At 44.5% G+C, this 23,115-nt stretch overlaps 1 protein-coding gene across 1 annotated transcript; it reads right to left on the reverse strand.

Annotated features, from left to right (window-relative positions):
- Positions 1 to 6,362: 6,362 nt before the first annotated feature.
- On the reverse strand, positions 6,363 to 23,114 carry Emc3 (ER membrane protein complex subunit 3). The gene is made up of 8 exons (NM_175101.3): positions 22,804 to 23,114; positions 14,226 to 14,283; positions 13,790 to 13,883; positions 11,953 to 12,057; positions 11,391 to 11,472; positions 9,358 to 9,437; positions 8,573 to 8,655; positions 6,363 to 7,507 (listed from the first exon to the last, which is right to left on the reverse strand). The coding sequence occupies exons 1-8, from the start codon at positions 22,956 to 22,958 to the stop codon at positions 7,379 to 7,381; spliced, it is 786 nt and encodes a 261-aa protein (NP_780310.1). The 5' UTR covers positions 22,959 to 23,114; the 3' UTR covers positions 6,363 to 7,378.
- Between the last annotated feature and the right edge of the window lies 1 nt (position 23,115).

The following is a 23,115-nucleotide window of genomic DNA, read 5'->3' on the forward strand; positions in this document are numbered from 1 at the left end:
TCTGTCATCATCCTGGCTATCTTGGGTTGGGGGACTCTACCGTCACTCTGCACTTGGTTTGTGACAAGTATGCCTACCACACACCTGCCTGTGCCATTCTTTCTGAGTCTCACAGCAGCTCTTTGTAGTGCTGTGGTCTTCATCTGGAAGCTGGTAACCAGTGTCTCAGAAAGGCAAAGGAACTTGTTAAAGGTCACACAGCAACTACCAAGTCACAAGACTGAGTTCAGGGCCAGGCTCTGAGTAGTGATAACAATGTCCTGCCTTCCATAGCAGGGGAGGGGAAAAGAACACAGCAGGCCTCCCATGTGGGCTCTGCTGGGAGGAGTTAGTCCCTCCAACTGTAGAGAGGGCTGCAGACTGTCACCTATGGGAGCCGAGCACTGGAAACTTCCAGAGAGAACGAGAAGGCCCAAGAGGTGTGGCTGGCAGGGATGAAGCTTCCCCGAGTAGACAATGCCGGGAGCCATGGGCTGACATCTTGACTCTGGCTGGCCGCTTTGGCAAGACAACACAAATGAAAGGCAGAGCAGGTGGGAGCTGGGGCGGGCTGGAGAGGCTGCTCGGTGCCCTGCCAGCTGTCCTCAGCTCTGAGGGCATGCTGCTCATTCACCAACCTGGCTACAGCCTGAACTGCTTCTCAGATTTCAACCTCCCTGGTGGTGGTACCAACCAAACAACTCTGATCCTGTAAGACAGCCAGTTGTTAAGTCCTGCTTTTAAAACCCAAAGTTTCTCAGCCCTGCTCCTTCTCTCTCCAATCCCCATTTCTCAGACCCAACCATTCCCAGCTGTCCGCTCTCCCTGACTCTTTGGCATCTGTATCTCTTTCACAAGTATTAGACTTTGGTTGCTTATGTGAGTTGTTTCGGTTTTAGATATTACTCATTTTTGTTGTGGTTTGGTTGTTTTTTTTGAGACAGGGTTTCTCTGTGTAGCCCTGGCTGTTCTGGACTCACTCTGTAGACCAGGCTGGCCTCGAACTCAGAGATTCACCTGCCTCTGCCTCCCGAGTACTCGGCACTAAAGGTGTGCACCACTACAGCCCAGCCTATTACTCTTTTTTTTTTTTTAATAGTTTAATGTATTTTAATAGCAAACTTACAGGAACAGCACAGAAGACGGACAACATTAAAAACATGTACTTGTATGTAGGACAACTCAGTTAGAAAAGTATAGTGAATGGATGGAATCTACTGTGTGATAAAAATGCTACAAACACCATTTAGTTGCCGTCAATAAGAAATTTACTTATTTTTAAAAAGTCCAAATGCTGGCATTGTCCGGAGAATTTTAACAAGTTTATTTATAATTGTTATAAAGTTGAACTGTTGAAATGTGTTCACTGAAACATTTTGCTTGCATTAATGCTTTACATCTTGCATTTATATTAAAAATTCTCACACAAATGAACGTGGAGAAATGCCAATACTTGATTCTGTCCCCTATGTTTCCACTCGCAATCATATACTTAGGTACCTTTGACCCCATGGAAAAAATATCTAACATTCAGAACTACTGCTAACAGGAAGAAGAGGAAAAACAATTTTTTTGTTTTGAGAATGAAATGTTTCCCCTCATAGTGAACTCTTTTTTTTCCCAACAATACTTTTATGAAGTGTTCCTGTTTTTAAGTTAACCTAAGTTGTTATTGTCAGATTTGTTAGTATTTTAAATCAGATTTTCTAACTTCACTAACACTGTGAGTAAATTTTAAGGACATATGTTACTATTTTATTCTAAATTGCTACCAAGAAAATCTTAGCTAAAGCAGTGTTTTTGTTTTTTTTTAAATTAGGTATTTATTTCATTTACATTTCCAATGCTATCCCAAAAGTCCCCCACCCGCTCCCACACCCAATCACTCCCACTTCTTGGCCCTGGCATTCCCCTGTACTGAGGCAGATAAAGTTTGCAAAACCAATGGGCCTCTCTTTCCACTGATGGCCGACTAGGCCATCTTCTGATACATATGCAGCTAGAGACATGAGCTGGGGGGGGGGGGGAGGGTACTGGGTAGTTCATATTGTTGTTCCACCTATAGGGTTGCAGATCCCTTTAGCTCCTTGGTTACTTTCTCTAGCTCCTCCACTGGGGGCCCTGTGATCCATCCAATAGCTGACTGTGAGCATCCACTTCTGTGTTTGCTAGGCCCCGGCATAGTCTCACAAGAGACAGCTATATCTGGGTCCTTTCAGCAAAATCTTGCTAGTGTATGCAATGGTGTCAGCGTTTGGAGGCTGATAATGAGATGGATCCCCGGATATGGCAGTCTCTAGATGGTCCATCCTTTCGTCTCAGCTCCAAACTGTGTCTCTGAAACTCCTTCCATGGTGTTTTGTTTCCAATTCTAAGAAGGGGCAAAGTGTCCACACTTTGGTCTTCGTTCTTCTTGAGTTTCATATGTTTAGCAAATTGTATCTTATATCTTGGGTATTCTAAGTTTCTGGACTCTTAAGCACGTACTCCGCGTATGAGCCATGCTAGCTGGATATCTTTTGAGGCAGCCCTAGCACTGGGAAGTAGAGGGAGAAAGATGGACCGTTCCAGGGATGTCTTGGCTAAGTAGACCTGTCTCAAAAACCATAAACAAACAAAGCTTTACCTGTTAGAGATGCTCACAAGAATGTGTGTGAAATGATCCACCAGGATCTATTTACTTGGTACTACAAATTGAATCTAGAGCCTTGCACACAGGCAAATGTTCCACAATTGAGCTATTCCTCATGTCTTCAGCAGCAACCTTTTAAAGACAGGTTCTCAGGTAGCTTTGGCCGGTCTCAACCTCACTTCATGGCAGAGGCTGGCTTTGATGTTCTAGCCCTCCTGCTTCAGCTTCCAAAGTGATGGATTACAGGTGCTTGTCCTCCAGCCAGCCAGCTGTCCCACCACCCCACCTTCCTCTTTTCATATCTTTATTTATTTTTGAGACACTGTCTTACTAAATTGCTCAGGATTTACCCATCTTTCTGATGGGATTTACTTTTAAAACAGTCCAGTCCCAACTCCCTCAAAAAATGGTGTATGTTGGAGATATATGTACAATGGTTGGAGATATATGTACAATGTGCTTAGTGTGTTCAAGGCCCTAGATTCAGCTCACAGCATGTATGTGTATGCACACAGAATGGAACTATGCAACATTTTATTAAGGACTAGTCATAGTTTTTGTCAATCTGACACAAACCTAGGCATACCTTAGAAGAGGGAATTTCAGTTGAGAAGTTGCCTCTATCACTGTGGGGACAGTTTGATTGCTGTTTGATGTGGGAGGGCCCAGCCCACTGTGGGCAGTGTAGTCTCTGGGCAGCAGAGCCTGGGTTCTATCTATAAGAAAGCAAGCTGGTGGTGCTACACCAATGAGACTAAGCCAGCTACCCTGTTGCCCATATCTGCCCCTTACAAAAGTATAAAAAGTGTGCTCTTTCTTTGTTCTGGGTCTCTCCTCTGGCCTGTGTGCTGAGAGGGGAGTCCCCAACATGTTGGAATAATAAAAAATCCTCATGCAGGATTTTTGCAGTTTGCAGCGATGGCAGTCTCTGTGGTCTTTGTGAGTGAGGGTCTTTTGATGAACTCCAACATTGGAAGCAAGCCAGTAAGCAGCATTCCTTCATGATCTCTGCTTCAGATCCTGTCTTAGCTTTCCTCTGTGATGTATCCTGTAAACCAAATAGTTCCTTCCCTCCTTGTATTAATCAGGGTTCTCTAGAGGAACATCCTTTCTCCCTTCTTCTTATGTTCTTGACAGGTGTTTTAGTTAGGGTGATTATTGCTGTGGTCAAAAACCATGACCAAAAGCACCTTGGGGAGAAAGGGGTTTATTTGTCTTAAATACCCTGAATCAGTCCACTGAAGAAAGCCAAGGCAGGAACTCAAACTGGGCAGGAACTTGGAAGCAGGGGCTGATGCAGAGGAAATAAGAGGATTGTTACTTACTGGCTTGCTCAGCCTACTTACAGAACCTAGCCAGCTCAGTCCATAATGGCTCTAGCAGCCCAGGAGTGGCCCCATCTACAATGGGCTGGAGAGATTGGCTCAGCGATTAAGAGCACTGATTGTTCTTCCAGAGGTTCTGAGTTCAATTCCCAGCAACCACATGGTGGCTCACAGCCATCTGTAATGGGATCCCATCCCCTCTTCTGGTGTGTCTGAAGACAGCTACAGTGTACTCATATACATCAATTAAATTTAAAAAATATTTTAAAAAATGCTCTACAGACTTGCCTACAGCCTGACTTATGGAGGCATTTCCTCAGTGAGATTCCCTTCTCACAGATGTAGCTTGTATCAAGTGGCCATAAAACTAGTCAGCACAGCGGGGTTGAGACCTCATCCATACAAATCATCTACTCAGCTTACATAAGAGAGGGTCTTACTAAGCCCAGGCTGGCTTTGAACACAGTATGTAACTAAGGATGACCTTGAACTTCAGATCACCTTTCATTCCCCTTGAATGCTACTATTACAGGAGAGTGCCATCATGCTGGGCTTAGGGAGTGCTAGCATTGAACCCAAGGCCCTCCTGTATGCTAAGCAAGCACTTTATAAACTGAGCTCCGTATGTAGCCCTAAATGTGTCATAGGGAACCCTGAAAGTGTGCTGTGCCTAACCCATTTTCAGACCATCCCTGCTGTAGGGAGCCATTCTTCCTGAATGGGATAAAGTCACACATTTCCTAGACAAGTCAAAGGGGGTACTCCTAGCTCCTGTCATATCCAGCTTTAGAACATCACTCTCTAGTTTGGATCTGGAACTTCCCTAAAGGTTCACATGTGGAAGGCTTAGTCTCCAGTTTGTGCAAATACTGTGATGTAACTTTTCAGATGAAAGGCCTCATTGCAGCAAACTAGGTTGGCAGGGCATGCCCCTCAAGATGTCAAGACCCTGTCATATACTCTGTGCGTTCTGGCTCCTCCCCACAGGTCTAGAAACCAGAGGCAACAAACCATGGAGCGAAACATCTGAAACTGTGAGCCCAGATTTTCTGTTTCCTTGATTATTGTTAGGTATTTTATCAGTGATAACAGGTCATCTATCACATTACCCTGTGAACAAATTCACAGGACCCTTAAGGAGGCATTTCCCGTTCTGCTTCCCCAAGCCCTGGTAACGACTAATCTACCTTTATTTCTATGGATTTGTTAATTCTGGAGGTTGCATTAAAACATGGGATGGGATGGGATGGGAGTTGACTGTGGTGGTGCCATCTTTAGTCCTGGCACTGAGAAGGCAGAGGCAGAGGCAGGTGGATCTCTGAATCCAAGGCCAGATTGGATTACATAATAAGTTCTAAGCCAGGTAGGGCTACATAATAAGGCCCCAAAATAAGGAGGGGAAAAAAAGACCCTGGAAGGGCTGGGTATGCAGCTCAGTGGTAGAACACTTGACTAGTGTACAAAGGTCCTGGGTTCTGTCTTCAGCACACACAAAACTGGGAAGGGCACTGATTCATTGACACTGGGTTCTTTGTTTGAGAGACCAGCTCTGCTGTAGTGGCAGTACATCGTTCGTTTTATTGCTTAGTAATCTTTCACATGAATATGACAGTTATTCATGATGGACAGCTGTGTGGCCTCCCACTGTGACTAAATGCTGCTGCTGTGACTGTGTCTAAGCTCTGCATGTGTCACTTTTCTTTCCCAATTCTCTAATGGGTTGTGTCCTTTCTCTGTCATTCGGCAAAAGCATTTAACCTTCTGAGGACTTTTCCAAGAGGCCCGGACAGGGGAAATGCCTTTTCAGAGGCAGGCACGAGGACACAGGACAGGACCAGACCATGACCATGAGCTCTGCGCTGCCACCCTGTCCCACCCCCAGCATTCTACACAGCAGTTACTTACCAACGCCTACCCCAGCTGCAAGCCCTGACCCTTAGTCCCTCCCCCCACTTTCAGGATCAAGTTTGCTTCTGAGATGGCTCACAAGTCACCCTGGCTTTGGACCATCAGATTCAGAGGTTCTATGACCTCAAAATAGATCTCTCTTGGGGATGCAGAGACGTGCTTAAGAGCACTGGTTGCTCTTGTGGAGGACCAGGGTTTGGTTCCCAGCACCCTCACGGTAGCTTACAACCCATGATAACTCCAGTTCCAGGGAACTCACCACCCTCTCTAGCCTCTGCAGGCGCTGACACATGTGGGGCACAGACCTGATACAAGCCAAACACTCATACAGATAAAAGAAAATAAGCAGTTCTCTCAGATGAGGTCTTTTGTGTGTGTTCTGGGGATAATGTACTCTTAACTGACATCACTAGGCTACATCCACAGATCCCCCGCCCCCCTCTATGAGTTTGTTGAGGGCAAAGGCTCTTATCTCTTTCCCCTTCAGAACCCACAGAAGCAACACTTTCACAGGCAAAGAGAAAACAGGGCTGTTTAATTAAGAGTCAAGAGTCGCTTGTTCTTGGCTACAGTGCTTAACATGCAACACACCCAGCTTTTGGTACAGAAATGGCACCCTAACACTTCCCTGGTCAGAGGACTCCTGGGCACCTTAATCTACATATCCACCAGAAACTGTCCTCTTGCCCCAACAGTGGTAAGTTCTCTCCTGCCCAGAGGAACTGGGATGAGGTCATTCGTTCAAATGAGTAGCCATTTACAGCACAGCACCATTGACTGGCCGATAGAGTTGATATTTCCTCAAGTTCCAATCAAGAACTTGTATATGTAACCTGTCTCTGATGAGCCCAAAGGCACTTGAGAGTCTGGCTGTGCCTCAGGGTCACCTGTTTTCACTGGACTAAGTATGAAGAGATATGAAAAGTTTGCTGAGTCTGCCCCGGCCCTGGGGATCCACTCTGCAAAGAGTTTATTTCAGCAATGTTGGGCCACACCAGTTCTCTGCGTCCTTTGTAGGCTCAAGTGAACAGTGCGGGGAGCGCTGTGCTGCTCAGCCATAGTTTCTAAATTGTGGTAGAGAAAAGTATATTACGTGTGTAAAGAAAGTTAAAAATACAAACAAGAAATTCAAGGTAAAATGCAGGGTGTTTGGATCCTAAGAAAACAGGAGTTTACTGTGGCTGGAAGTCAGGCTGACCGAACATAGTAACTGCTATAACTGACAATGCTCTTTCCAAGCACGGAGTTTTTGCTAAGGGTTGAGCTATTCTCAGTAGCATGGGGTCTCCCCTTTCTCTGACGTCCTTACTAGAGTCACCTGAAGGAACAATCACAAACTTTAAGACAGCAGTCACCCACAACTCCTTTTCCTCTAGTTTCCAACATAAAGGGGAACCCAGCTCAGACAAGAATGAGCCTTGCTGCACCCGCCAGCCCCTGCACCCTCCTTTTTATTCTCAGAGGCTCCAGCTCCACGGAAGTTACAAGGTTAAGTGCTACTGCAAGTTCCGGACACAGCTGACCCCGCATGTGGTTAGAATATGGACGTCTGTAGTTCCTTTTTGAACATGCCTTCAAAGTGGAGGTCTCTGGCCATGAGTTCTTCTTCCACATCATCGAGCGCCCACTGGTGATCTGTCAGTTCCAAAGCTTCCCACTCTGTCTGCACAGGAAGAGAACACAGGGATGCTAAGAGGGATGCTTGCCACTGAGCTGACAGCTGGGGACAGCATGGAGTGACCACCTCTCTGACCAGCAGCTAAGCAAGGCTGTTCTGTGTATGAGCTCATTGGATCGTGTGAAGCAGAGATGTCCATATGCCTCCCAGATATACAAATACTCATAAAGCAATCTTTAAAAGCTTACTAAGGCCAGGCATGGTGGAACATGTCTACAATTTCAGCACTTGAGAAGCAAAGGCAGGAGACGGTCTCAAAAAGTCAAAAACCATGGAGAGGGGGCTCAGCAGTTAAAACATATACAATACCCACATATATAAATTAAAAAACAACAACCCTCAAACTAAAACAAAACTGTCCTGTACAAGATCACAAAGACGTGTTTTAATTTTATGTCCATGTTTTAGAATTTTGTTGTTTTGCTGTTTTTTGAGGTAAGGTCTCATGTAGTATAGGCTAGCCTCAAACTCTAAGAGGTCTTTCTATATTCCTGTGAACCAGAATGAAGAACTTCCCTTAATTTACTTTTAATCAAGTGAGACTTTGCTGTATAAACATTATACAGAGGGGCTGGAGGGGTGGCTCTGCTGTTAAGTGCTCTTGTAGAGGACCTGGGTTCAGTTCCTAGCACCTACACGGCAGCTCGTAACCACCTATAACTCAAGTTCTAGGGTATGCAATGCCTCTTCTGACCTCTATAAGCACCTGCATGCACGTGGTCCACAGATATACATAATCTTAGGTGCACAAACAGGCAGATAAAATTAAAAAAAAAAAACTTTCAAAACTAGAACATGAGTAAACTGTAATGAAAGTAATGGGAATATGGTTTCTCTCTCTCACTGTCATGAGGCATCCAGCACATACAGTGTGGATACACTGGACAAAGTGATCATTTATGTCCTGGATAGGGTGGGGCAGGACAGCATATTTCATCATACTGTTCATTTGGATTGCACTTGAACAGAAGCAACTGTGAGCTGTGGTTGAGGGAGGACTGGTGTAAGTCTGAGATACCCCTGCAGTTCTGAACAGTCTCTGGCATGTACCTTGAAAGCTTTGTTGGTGTCTGCAGGCATGGCCATCGCTGCTCCTGTCATCTGCTCCTGCATCATTCGTGACTGGTCGGCGGCTGCAGCATAAGACAGGCCCAGTGAGTACCAAGGCTCCATAACCACCCAGCACCCTTATGGGAGAATAGGCATGACTTATAGATGCTTGGTGGTGGGTTTGAGAATTGGGACACCTCACTAGCCTGGTCACCCTGGTATGTGATTCTGAGAAAGTCCAGGAAAATGAGGGTGATTATAAGTGGAATACAGACAAAACTAAAGTGCTCCAAACTTTATCTTAAATGTCAATATGACACTAGACACCAATTACTGAGCAGGGCTATGTGCCCAGGTATTTCTCTGTTTTATCCTCTATCTGCACTTAACCCCATAAGGTAACTATTAAGACCTACTGTAGAGAAAAACAATCAGTGGTTAACAGTGTCCAAGGTCCTCATCACTGAACAAGAGCCAAGTTTAGCACTGCTGAGGAAGCTGCTCAAAACAGGAACTGATCTAGCCAGGTCCTTCCTTAGGCTTCAGGGTCAGAGGCTTAACGGAGTGCTGGGTCTTTACAGAAAGGTGTCAGACCCTGAGCAAGTACTGCTCAGTGACTGCTGGAGAGATGCCCATGTTCAGTCTGAGCTTTGCATCTGTTAAGACCATCCTCAGAAACTCACCAACCAAAGCACTATGTGGGGCTGCGCTAACCAACAGCAGGAAACAGGTGACTACCCCACCCAGCAGGCAGCAGCTGCTCACTAACCCACTCTGCTTCTTACCGTTATCTTGGCCCAGGATTAGAGAGTAAATGCTCCGGAGCCCAAACACATTGAGGAAGTACCAGGATGCAGAACTCACCCTAGCAAAGCAACCGGGAGAGTGCGGTGGGTTATTAGGGAGGTGAACGGCGCTCACATCTGCACTACCCACAGCTGCTCAGTAGCACAGTAAGGCTGTCTTCTGACACACTGCACAGTGGGTGACACTGAAAGAGGCCATCTACTGTGAACCTCATCCCCTAGGAGTGTTGGTGTGTTTGTGTGTTCCCCACTTAGTGGAGAGGACCAGGCATGACCTTTGGGAAGCATTTGCAATGATGAGGGTGAAGGCTACCTGAACAAATTTGGAACTTGATCGTCTAGCCTTTATCTCACCACCCGACTTGGGAAGCCATAAATGTGCTTACATGTAATAGAAACCAAAGGGCAATGAAGAGTGCTACCCACATGGGAAGAGCGACCGACGCTTCACTGCGTCTGCTCTGGCTACTGCCATAGACTGTAAGGGTGCATCGGTCCTGCAGTGCCAGTGATCTATCCACAACAGTTACTCTACTGCGTGTCTGCTGAAGCAAGCACTGAGCCCCACTGGAACGTTGCCTGGCTCCCCTGTCTGCCCACAGACGTGAGGTGCATACCTGTGCAAATGCTGAGAAAAGATACGCTTTTCTCCAGCCCTGGCATTTATGCTTAGCCAGTGAGCCTGGCAGGGAATAGTTTCACGGAGTCACAAAGCTCACAGGTAGCTTTTCTTCTCACACAGAGCAGGGTGAGGCATTTTCTTTGCCCTGGGTTCATACAACCAGAGATGGCTCTACTCAAACCAGAGAAGTCTAAATTGCCACCAGACCCTCCTCTTCTTCTTCTTGTTCGAGTTTGTTTCAGGCCAGTTCTTGAGAAGCTACAGACAGAACAGCCCGGAAGGACCACAGGAGTCAGTGTTACTGTACTTTGGGTATCATGCCAGTGTTTCTCAAGAGGGCTTTTAGATTCCAGCTGGGTGTTCTGCTCTAAGTCACTGGAGTAGAAAGAGGTGCAAGTACTGGTTATGGAAAAGTTGTGTGTGGACCACCATTACATTTGCAGACCTCACAGGGTTGCTGTGAGGCTAACTGGAACTAAGGAAAATGACAGTACAAACTTTTCTATAATTTGGATCTAGAATGTTCTTTTTAAAAGCCCATGTGTTAGCCTGATATGATGGCACATGCCTTTAATTCCATCACTTGGGAGGCAGAACAGAGGCATATAGATTGCTGTGATTTCCAGGCCAGCCTGGTCCACATGAGTTCCAAGACAGCCAGGACTATGTAGAGTCTGTCTCACAAAAAGCAAAACAAGCAAACAAACAAGCTCATGTACTAAAGGCTTGGGCCCCAGTCTGTGGTACTAATGGACAGTGGGGGGACCTTTAGGAGATGGATGCCTATTGGGCAGTTTTAGGTCACAGGGGTGGAGGTGTTCTTGGAGGAGATTGTAGGAGTCTGAATACTTCATCTTTCTCTCTTGTTCTGACCCTATGGGGAGCATTCACCTTCATTATATGGCACTGCCACACCCTGCTGCATCACAGATCCAAAGCACTGAGACTACAGGTTCGTGACACGAGCCTCCAAAACGGTGAGCCAAAATACAAAATACTCTTCTTCGCAAGGTGATGCTCTCAGTGTTTCAGTGACAGAGAGCTGACAAACACAGGCTCCATTCTCATAAGCTGTAGGGCATTGTTAAGAAGCTCTGCTTGGCCAGACTACTTAACCTTTCCATACCTTCACTCCTACATTGTTAAGATCTAAGAAGAGAGGCTAACAAACCTTCTTTTGGCAAGACTCCTGTAAAACTGTTTTAGTCTAGCAGTGGCATTTCAAATAGAGCTTTCATTTAAGAGAGAGAAAGAGAGAGAGAGAGAGAGAGAGAGAGAGAGAGGGAGAGAAGAAAGAAGAGTCAAGATTTCTCAAACAGAAACAACCTCATTCTAGTGGAATGGAAACTAGAACTGTGGGGCCAGCGGCCTCTTTAGACACCACGCTTACCAGGATGCGTCTAGTGTGAGCAGCTCTATTCCTTGCTGAAGCATAGGCTTGAAGCGAAGTGTCAGTGGAAACGGGACCTTAGCTGTAGGCAAAGAAAAAAACACCAAGTGTTTGCCTCAAACCATGGTAGGTACCTGAGCCAGCTGAAGTGTGAACACACATTCTTTCCCAGAGGAGGTGGGAACTCTGTGCCACTGGCTTCTGGAAAATGATTTTCACAAGGAAATTGGTAGCAGCGTAGGGAGACCAGAACAGCTAAAATGTCACTCTGCTCTGATTTCCCTGAGGGATGACAGTTTCTAGACCATGGAGCAAGCAGGTACCCAGGATGAAGCATGACCTGACATTTGGGAGAAGCGTGCACTAAAGCCTCCTGTGTCACCCTACTTACAAAGCATCACCCTGGGAACTCTGAGTCAGGTTAGAACTCAAGATTTTTGTTCAAAAAGATGTTATTTTCACAAGAAAACATACTACCCGCGAGGTGACATTAGGTTCTCAGTAGCACTGAGAAAGGGACCTGGGTGAAGGACGTAGGAGGTCTCCCAGACCTGAGACTTACTTGTGACAAAGCCTGAAAACGTCATGTTGATCCATCCGCCGATAAGAATCATTGGGAGGACATTTGTGACATTCCCTTTCATCATGTCTGTGAGCATGGTGGGGTCTGAGACAAACACAGAAGAAAACACCACGTTTCCCTTTGTTGGCAGAGACTTCACAAATTTAAGGCAGACAGTTGTTTTTAAGACAGGATCTTACTGTGTAGCCCAGCTGGCCTTGACTAACAGAGGTTTGCCTGTCACTGCTTTCTGACTGTAGGGTGAAAGAGGCATGTGCCAGCATAGCGGGCCAGCCGTCAGGTTTACTGTACAAGTTCAAATGATCTCAGAACATAAGATGCAGACAATTCCTCTCTACCCTCTCCTGAAATCCTTTGAGTTCTCTGTAGCATATCTTTCTTTCTTTCTTTTTTAAAAAAAAGATTTATTTTATGTATAGGAGTGCAATGTAGCTGTCTTCAGACACACCAGAAGAGGGCATCCGATCTCATTACAGATGGTTGTGAGCCACCATGTGGTTGCTGGGATTTGAACTCAGGACCTTCGGAAGAGTAGTCAGTGCTCTTAACTGCTCTCTCCATCTCTCCAGCCCTGTTCCATATCTTTCTACCTTTCAATCTGTTTTTGAAAATTAATTTTATGAAGAAAGGCTGACGATGTAGCTCAGGGGCAGAGCACTGCTTACCATGCAGGAGTGTGCAGAGCAGTTCTCAATACCAAAAAAGAAAAAATAATTTTTGATGACATTTTCACATTGTCATGGTACCAATCTCTCAAGATACATACATATTTTTTAAAGATTAAAAAAATACCCGTTGTTGTTTTGCCTACATATATCTATCTGTGCATCATGGCCTCTTGCAAAGGCCAGAAAAGGCATCAGATTCTCTGGGACTGGAGTTATAGACAGTTGTGAGCTGTCATATGGGAGCCTGGAACTGAACCTGGGTCCTCTGCAAAAACAGCAAGTGCTTTTAAGTGCGAGTCACCCCTCCAGCCCCAGATCTCTCAATATTTTCATTCTCAGCCTTTCCACCAGGGAGTGCTGCTGCTACCTACCTTGTAAGAGGTAACAGACCAATGTCTTATTTATGTGTTTCTAAAGAGTAATTCTTTTTGGGGGGTTGGAGTAGGGGTAGAGTTTCAAGTCATAACAAGGCCTTGACAACCATGGCTTTGAACAGCTTTACTCTTTGGTTTAACAGACTAAAAGGACTAAATCTTGCTTTGATTTGCACCCCTGGACTAGTGAGGCGACCATCTTTTTCATATGTACACGGACATTTTGTTGCCCCTAAGTGTTAACACTAGTATCTTCTGTAGGATCAGAAGGGCTGATTATCTCACCTAGAAGGAAGAGACTGGAAAGAGAGAAGGCCAACACTGCTTTTGTCCACTTTACATAGTCACTTTTCACAAAACGGGGGTGGCAGCAGTCATATATCAGCTAGGTCACAAACTGTATGTTGGTGTGGGCAATCAAGGGGCAACTGCTCTTCATTTGGGCACAAGCTTCCAGCAACGATCTAGACACTGGGTAGGAACTGCTCCCAAGTTCCTACAGCACCGAACAAAGAGTTCGATAAACTAGGATTTGTGGATTGATTGGAAAAACCGAGCCCCACTTTCAAGGACTCCTATATTAGGGGCTGGGGATGCACCTAAGCGGGAGAGTGCTTGCATGTATTAGGCCTTGGCTTCCATCCTGGACACTGCACGAAGCCTCAAAAAATCAACACTCCCTCACAGCCCAGAGATAGTTAGATGGTTTCCAAGTCCTTTACATGACTGTCTCCTGGGACTTCATACTCAACCACCCATGGTGAATAAACATACCTGTCATGGGGGAAGGTGGCACAACCTTCCTTTTTGTTTTTTTGAAAAATCCATCCTCTGGGTTGTTGAAGTAATATTTTCGTGTTAAGAAAGACTAGCAGAAAAAAAAGAAAACCTTTTTTAAATATGAGAGTTGTGACATAGTAAATTGCCAAATTATCCCCCAGGGAACTGACTAAAGGCCCTTGGAATACACTTATACACTCTGAGCTGTCAGGCTCCTTGGCAGCCAATCTGACACTTTAGCTGAGTCACATTTAAAAACAATTTCCTAAGAAGGGTGAGGGCAAATGACAGCAAACACCACCAGGCTGCAGCTTAATAACTGGATGGCCACCTCCAGTTTTCTCTGGCATCCTCTTATAAAAAAACATTTAGGTTTTTACTGCCCTTACAGGTGAATGGTGGAGCCTCTAAATAAAATATCAGTGAGTACCTGCTTGGGAATGTATTTTCCATTTTCCCTGAGGACTCTGCTTCGAATTAGGACCTGACTGAAAAACACAAGACAAAGAGATGTTAAAATGTGAAACGCAAAGAAAGCAAGCGTAAAGTAGAAGGCCCACTCAGACATAAGGGAGGACCTGGTTGGCAAAAGCTGGGTGTGGAAACTTTCCAAAAACCCTAAAAATCAATGAAACATATTCAACTTGCCACACAGGTTTTCACAAAGGCAGTCTTCCAGAGTGACTGGGCTCTGAACAAATAAAGGTTTCTGAGGAAGGCAATTGGGGACATTACACTTGGCCTTTCTGGATTTGACGGGAGACACAAAGGAACTCTCCTTGTAAGGAAAGAGTAGCTGGAGAGTGCTCTGAGATTGGAGGCAGGGTTAGGAGGAAGGTGAAGGTAAAAGAGGAACTTCCTCATTCATTCAGAGAAATGAGGACAGGCCTCATTTCTGAGTTACCTGACAGATAACAGAGAGAAATTCTACCCAGGGCCCAGACCAGCTTCCTTCTCACTCTTTAACAGTTACTGAATACATTATTGGTGATTTTTTAGAACAAATAATATGCAACAGAAATAAAAATACCATACTTTCCCCTGGGTTTTCAAAAGTTATTTAATGGAGGGAGAGGGGAAGAGCCCTTGGGTCAATGGAAAGTCTTGAGAAGTGAGAAAACTGTAGGCAGAAATGCATACAAGAAAGCCACGCTAAGCTTTCTCGCTCCTGCTCAGCACGAGCCACATGCTCCAAGTCGTCAGAGCCAGTGGGGTCGGCTGGCACCTTCCACATGCCCAGATGCCAGCCTTTCCTGCCAGTCCCACCCCACCCACCTCACTTCCTTCCTTGAGTCATCTTCCACACAAACTCTTCCCAAGAACTCCACCTGCGTTCCCTCCTCTCAGCCTCGTGATTGTCCACAGCTGTCTGCCTTACACAGGCCTACAGGAAAGAGGTGTGATATGTTCTGTTTCCTGGGAGTCGGCTACAAATAGTCCATGAATGAACTCTGGACCAAGTCTATTCTGTGAAAAGCTAAGTTCAGACAGAGAGTAAGAATATGGGCTTGGGGCTGGAGAGATGGCTCATAGTTAAGCACTTTGACTACTCTTCCAGAGGACCTGAGTCGAAGTCCTAGCACCCACATGGCAGCACACAACTATCTAACTCTAGTTCCAGGGAGTCCAGTGCTCTTTTATGGACTCCTCAGGCACTGCGTGCACACAGACATACAAGCAAGCACAATACCCACACACATAAACCAGTAATAAAAATATTAAAAATTTGGAGACTTTTATAATCATTTGTCCTTATTCAGATTCTGTCTCTGCTAGTTTTATACGGTTTTATACAGTCTCACTATGGAGCCCTGGCTGGGCTCGAACTCACAGAAATCTGCCTGCTTCTACCTTTCAAAAACTGGGAGTAAAGGTGTGTGCCACTGTGCCTGGCCTTCTGTGACTTATAAACTGTGATCTTGGGCAAGTCATGTTAATTCCCTAAACTGCCCTTCACAATCTGTCCAATCTGGCTTTTACTGCATACAAATTTCTTAACCTTCTGTCCGATACCATGTGAGTACCATAAACAACGATAAAAATGTACATTCCCCTGATGTTTAAAGGAAGAAATTCAACAAACAGTGTGATTGCACACCACTATAATCCCCGTCCTGGGAGGTGGCAGCGTCCTTCAGTATATAGCAAGTTTGAGGACTGCTTGAGCTACATGACATATTACCTAAAAAAAGAAGATCCTAACTATAGGAACAAATGTGAAATTGAGCCATCACATCCTGGAGAACGAGGTGGCATTATGGGAGTGTATGATAGAGGATGCTGTACAAGAGGAATCCCTACTTAGAATGTAGGATTAAGTAGGAATCTTTTGTTGTTTTATTTTATTTCTTTTTATTTTATTTTACGTATATGCATGTTTTGTTTGACTATATATCTGTATACTACCTGTGTGCCTTGTGCCCTTGGAAGCCAGAAGATCTCCTTGTATGTAAGGTTGTAACACATGCTGTGCTACCATGTGGGTGCTGGGCATTGATCCTCTGCAAGAACAACACATGTTCTTAACCACTGAGCCATCTTGCCAGTCCCATAGGTAGGAATCTTAAGGATGAGTGGGAATTACCTTGCCAAAGCACCACGGCATGTCACAGGTATGGGCGCTGTAACAAAATCAACACTCTGGCTGAGGACAGGCCATACACGAGAGGAAATGAGCAAGAAGAGGTGGGCAAGATGCAGAGTGAGGGCTGAAGAGATGGCTCAGTGGTTAAGAGAACTTCCTGCTCTTGTAGAGGATTTGGGTTTGGTTGCCAGCACCTACATGTTGTCTTTCAATCATCTGTAATTCCAGTTTCAACTTCCGCTTCTGAACTCTGAGGGCACTAGGCACACCCGTGGTACACATTACATACATGTAGGCAAAACACTCAGGCACATTAAAAACAAACAAAAACGAACTATTCAAGGCAATGTGGGACCCATGATATAAGGCCATGATCTTGTAAGAAGTTTAAAGGAATTTAAGCTGAGTCTGTCTACACCATCTCAGTGAGTTTATTTTTAACATTTATTTAATGTGTGTGTCCACGTGCACGCATGCTATTGTGCATGTCAGAGGACAACTCGCAGGAATCGGGTCTCTCTTGCTACCATGTGTACTCGGGATCAAGCTCAGGTCATTGGTTAGGCTTGGTGACCACATTTACCCAACACTGAGCCAGCTTGCTGGCATTCTCATCTCATGTGAAGTGTTCACAGTTGGACCGGGCACATCCTGGGTTGGTGGCATCTATTATTTTTCTTTTTGCCTGTTTTATCACTTGGACTGAAACTCTTATTAGAGCAGAGGCTTGCCACTGCCTTGTTTTGTACCTCCCCAGAGTGTAGGGCACAGCGCTAGCCACCTGTAGGCTTCTTCACTGCGTGGTAAGTCAGGGCTTTCCCAGACACTCAGATGGCAAGACCCCAGCTAAGCTCTTACACTGACACTACTGAGGAGCTGTAGAGTTGAGGCTGAGGGTGGTGATCAGGGGAAGGCTGACTTAGCTGTGTACTCCTGATGCTTGAGTTCTGAAGCTGACAGCCATGACTGTATTCTCCTGAGTGTAAAAATTCCACACAAAAACACTAGTTTTGCATTTTATTTTTTATAAATATCTAAGAGTAACTAAGTCTTTGTACTGGGTAGGCTTGGTAATTTGAAATTAAAAGACATTATTTTAGGATAGGAAAAAAAAAAACCCACTATGTAGTGCTGTACTGTTTTTTGTTTTTGTTTTTAAATTTCATAGGCTGCTTGTCTTAGTTAGGGTTTTTGAGGTACCATGACCGAGGCAACTCTTTTTTTTTTTTTTTCCTGAGACAGGGTTTCTCTGTGTAGCCCAGGCTGACCTGAAACTCATTCTGTAGATCAGGTTGGCCTTGAGCTCAGAAACCCACCTGCCTCTGCCTCCCAAGTGCTGGGATTAAAGGTGTGCACCACCACTGCCCAGTGAGGCAACTCTTATAAAGAAAAACATTTACTGAGGGCTAGCTTAGAGTTTCTGCGGTTTAGTCCATTACCATCACAACCATGGAGGTGTCCAGGCAGGCATGGTGTTGGAGAAGCAAACAGTTCTATATTTTGACCCAAAGGCAGCAGAAGGAGACTGTATGCCACACTAGGTGTAGCTTGAAATTAGGAAACCTTAAAGCCTAATTACCCAGTGACAAACCTCTTCCAACAAGCCCATACCTACACTAACAAGGCTACGCCTCCTAACAGCACTACTCTCTATGGGCTAAGCATTCACACGAGTCTACTAGGGTCACGCCTATTCGAACCACCACACTGCTCTTGAATTTATGATCTTTATGCCTCAGCCTTCTGAATACTGGGATTAAAGCGCATACCATTATATGTAGCAAAACTTTAGTTTTTAAAAAATACATATATACATTTATTTAGGATAGGGTGTTGCACACATCATGGGGTACATCTGGAGGTCAGAGGACAGCCTGCAGAAGTTGGTTTTCTCATTCTACCACATAGGTTGTAGGTATTGAACTCAGTGTTGGGTAGGTACCAGCTGTACTTCTCACGCCCACAGCTTAGCTTTTAGTATATTTCACCCAATCCTCAAGAATCTGTTTTGTTTTTTTTTCTCTCTAACAAATCAATATATTCTGAGTTTGAGAAATGTGAGTATATATATATATATATATATACACACACATACACACATACATACACACACACACACACATATATATACTCACACACACATACACATATAGTCTCCAGCTGTAGGATAATTCTATTCATGTATATTTCATTTCTGGTTTATACATTTTACAAAAGAGTTACAGTTAATTTTCTCATTTTTAAGGGAAGGTCTCACTTTATAGTCCTGGTTGGATTAGAACTCACTATTTAGACCTGGCTAGCTTCAAATTTAAGAGACCCATCTGCCTCTGCCTCTCAAGTGCTGAGACTAAAGTCATATGCCACTGTATCTGGTCCACAGCTAAATTTCAACCCAGTAAAAGTTAAATAATGTAAAATAGCACATTTCCATTTTTGTGACTATTCAGGCTAATGTTAATTCGTGCTGTATCAAAAAAATGCTTTACAATAAAGGACATCTTTTAAAAATTATTTTATTTTTGTGTATGTCTGTGAATACATGCTTTGTGTGCCTTTGAAATTGAGAGTCAGCTCCTCTGGAGTTGAGGTTATTGGCAGATGTGAGCTGCCTAACACAGGTGCTAGGAACTGAACTCAGGTCCTCTGAAAGAGCAATAAGTACTTTTAACATTAGCAGCCCCAAGAACAGTTTTTGGTGGGGTAAAGTTGCACCATGTCAGAGTGGGCATGACCTAAACACCTCACTCAGAGATGGAGAGATTACGACTAGAGATGTTCCCCATAGCATGACTCTCCACAGGGATAGTACCACCCTCTAGAGGCCTTATGGAAATCTGGGCAACTTTTTGTTTCTTTTGAGAAGGTGTTTCACTGAGCCCAGGCTGGCCATGACGTCTCAATTCTCCTGCCTCATCCTTCCATGTGCTGGGATTATAGTTGTGTACCATTATCCCTGGCTATTTCAAGGGAAAGGGTTGGTGTGAGACAATGTCTTACACTATAGCCCTTACCCTATCTGATCTCAAACCCATGGTGATCCTACGTAAGCTTCCCCTGCTCTAGGAGTCTAGGTGTAAGCTACCCTGTTTGACATATCTGGAACTTTTTTGATTGTCGTAATGACAGTGTGGAGGAGAAATGCCATATAACTGTCACTTGTCATGGATTTAGAGATGTTATGATATCCTCAATGCTAGGTAGTTATGTAACAAGGAATGGTCCTATGTCCTACACTACTTCTGTATACCTCACTCAACTATTCTAGTTATCTAAGGTGCAAACCTAACTCCAGTGTGGAAGGAGCACAGGCTTTCTAGCTACTAAGTTTATAAACAGGTTCTGGGTAGACTTAGTATACCATTTATAGACAGTACTGCCTCTGTGACATCATCTGCTTTAGCCCACAATTGATCTGTCCTAGTTGTGATTTTATAGCTAGATGTATGCATATGACATCTTGTAAGATAGCTGTGCACAAATATGCATGTATGAAATGCATACTAAAAATCTCTTTCCTTTATTTCTGATTATTACACCTCGGACACTGTGTTACCTTTTAAAAGTTCTTGAAAAACAAACCAACAAACCAACCAACCTTCTTATATATAAACTGTATAATTCATCTGTAGAATACTAAAAGAGCCGGGAGTGGTGGCGCACGCCTTTAATCCCAGCACTCGGGAGGCAGAGGCAGGTGGATTTCTGAGTTCAAGGCCAGCCTGGTCTACAGAGTGAGTTCCAGGACAGCCAAGGCTACACAGAGAAACCCTGTCTCAAAAAAAACAAAAAACCAAAAAAAAACAAACAACAACAAAAAAAAGAATACTAAAAGAGCTGAGGGTCTGATGTCATTTAGAATCATCACTCTAAAACTGTGAGGTGAACCAGGGCAGAAAACTGCATCACATAGTTACACTCAATCTGTACAAATGCAATGCTCTATTACCCTGATGACTTTGGAAAGGCTGTTTGATTTCTCTGATTTTCCTTTTAGTTATAAAAGCGGGGTTAGGATAGCATGCTTCGTTGTGAGGATAAAATGACAATTATTTTACAGGAATCAGAAACTGTTGAATGAGGCTGGAGCAATGGCTGAGCAGTTAACCCACTTGTTGTTCTTGTAGAGGAGCCTGGTTCAGTTCCTAGCTCCCACATGGCCGCTCACAACTAGTTTTCTATAACTCCAACTCCAGTGGATCCACCCCCCTCCTCTAGCCTCCGCAGGCACGACACATACAGTACATACACAATTCATACATGCAGGCAAACGCTCAATCACAAAGAACAAAACAAAAATACATTTTTTTTTTGAGACAGGGTCTCTCTGTTATGTAGCTCTGGCTGTTCTGGAACATTCTAAAGAGACCAGGTTGCCCTGGAACTCTCACATATCTACCTGCTTCTGCTTCCTGAGTGCTGGGATGAAAGGCATGCACCACCATGCTAGCAAAAGTAGATACTTAAAAAAAAACTAAATAAAATTTAAATTACTGAGTTTTCTCCACTCCCCATCTTCTTGTAGTTTTCAAGTCTGTACTAAGCTAACTTCCTAAGGCTTGCTTCAGGGGGCTGTCTCTAGTCAGCTCTGAAACTAATGGCACACAAAATAGTCATAGTGGGCACTGTTGGGAAAAAGAAAGAACCTAGGCTTGGGAACCACGAGATTTAGCTTAAAGTCATGAATTGTCATCATCCATTACTATTACGGAACTCTGTTAAAGTCTCAGTTTCTATAAAATGAGGACAGTATCAACCACATTGAGTTGCTTTTTGGTTTTAAATAAATTAACAAATGTTAAGTCCTTATCATTGTACCTGCTTAGAATGTTTCATAAAGCTGGCTTATTATTATTATTGCTGTTGTTATTATTATTATCAGCAGCAGAATAAGGAAAGACAAAAAAAAAAAAAAAAAAAAAGACAATCGAAAATACCCAAGCTGGACATTTTGGGGGACAGACTCTCATGTGCACCAGCCTGACCTCCAGTCTATAGGTAGCTTGCTTGAGCTTCTGATCTTCCTACCTCCATCTTTGAGTCCTGGCATTACAGGCTTACACTGCCATAGCTGGCTTATGCTGGGGTAAGGAACCCAGGGCTTCAAAGCCAGCTGTCCAAGCACTGTACCCAACTGAGTTACATCACAGCCTCATTGCAGAAGAAGTGTTTTTAGGGCTGGAGAGATGGTTCAGCCATTAAGAGCACTGACTGCTCTTCCAGAGGTTCTGAGTTCAAATCCCAGCAACCACATGGTGGCTGCAACCATCTATAGTGAGATCTGATGCCCTCTTCTGGTGTGCCTGAACACAGCAACAGTGTGCTCACATACATAAAATAAATCTTTTTTTTTTTAAAGTGTTTTTAATTTAAGGTGATCTTTAAATCACCAGCAAATGGAAATCCAGTATTACTTGCCACAAAAAGAAAGTAACTTTTAAATACGATAAAATGAGGTTTTTTTTTTTTTTTTCTTCTTCTTCTTTTTTTTTGGTTTTTCGAGACAGGGTTCCTCTGTATAGCTCTGGCTGTCCTGGAACTCACTCTGTAGACCAGGCTGGCCTTGAACTCAGAAATCCACCTGCCTCTGCCTCCCAAGTGCTGGGATTAAAGGTGTGTGCCACCACGCCCGGCAAAATGAGGTTTTTGTTTTGTTTTGGTTTTTGTTTTCTGTTCTCTGCAGAAACGTTTGAAACGTTTCTCTTCATTAAAGTGATTCCTATGTGATCTGGACAAGTCAAGGAACCAGCAGCACTGTCTTCAGCTAGTCTCTGAAAATGACTAGAATAAGTGATTGAAAACTGTTACTGATTTTAATGTGAAGTGGCTGAAGTTATGTCAAAGTTCTGTCTCCCACAGAAAAGCACTGTAAGAAGGCAAGTGAGGAGAGGAGGCAGGTGGAATGGTCCATCGCAACTCCTCACACGTCTCTGTGGTAGTCTCCAAGCTTTGGAGGCACTTTATACCTTAGCATCTCAGCAGATCACTACAGTTCTTTGGTAGTGTAGATTATGAAATTCACTTGCCTGGATGTTAGCAGGACTCAAGGGAATATTGCATCTGACTCTCAGTGGGTACTCTTAATAACGGAATGGAGCAGGATAGTTCAGAGAGAACCTCACTGACGGTTGGCAACTAGCCTAACAATATTAAGAACGTTTTCTTAAACACTTAGTACATGCAAGGCCCTGGGCTAAAGGCTTTTAGGTATCATCCAATCTAACATCTACATGCCTGCTCTCTCTATTAGGTAGGTACTGAGATTATTCCCATTTTACTGACAAAAATGAAACACAGCTAACCGCCAAGGTCAACCCGTAGGGGCGCGATGAAAACTCAGTTAAAGTGATACAATCAATCCCTGCACTTTCTTGACCAAGGTCACCCGGGAGTGAGGTCAGCAGGATAGGGTGAGGGTACTGACCTGTCAGACACTTGTTCCTGGGTGAGCTTCTTGTCGCTCTGCAGTAGGATTGACACGTAGTGGCGGATCATGCCCACGAAGAAAGTGATGATAACGATGGGCAGGACCACCCAGAGGCGGATGTTGGAGTCAAGCAGCAGCTCGGGCCCCGCCATCTTCGCTGAGAGTTCGCTGCGGGTCGGGAGGAGTTGGGTTCCTCCCGGCTTTCGGCTCCGGGCCTTCACCCGCCCCTCAGTCTGGCTGGCGTGGAATCTGGGGCAGCCTAGCTTTCTCCGCGCACTGTTTCCAGCTGGGCCGCCAGGCCGTCAACTT

This window comes from Mus musculus, chromosome 6, assembly GCF_000001635.26.
Source record: "Mus musculus strain C57BL/6J chromosome 6, GRCm38.p6 C57BL/6J".
Lineage (NCBI taxonomy): Eukaryota > Metazoa > Chordata > Mammalia > Rodentia > Muridae > Mus > Mus musculus.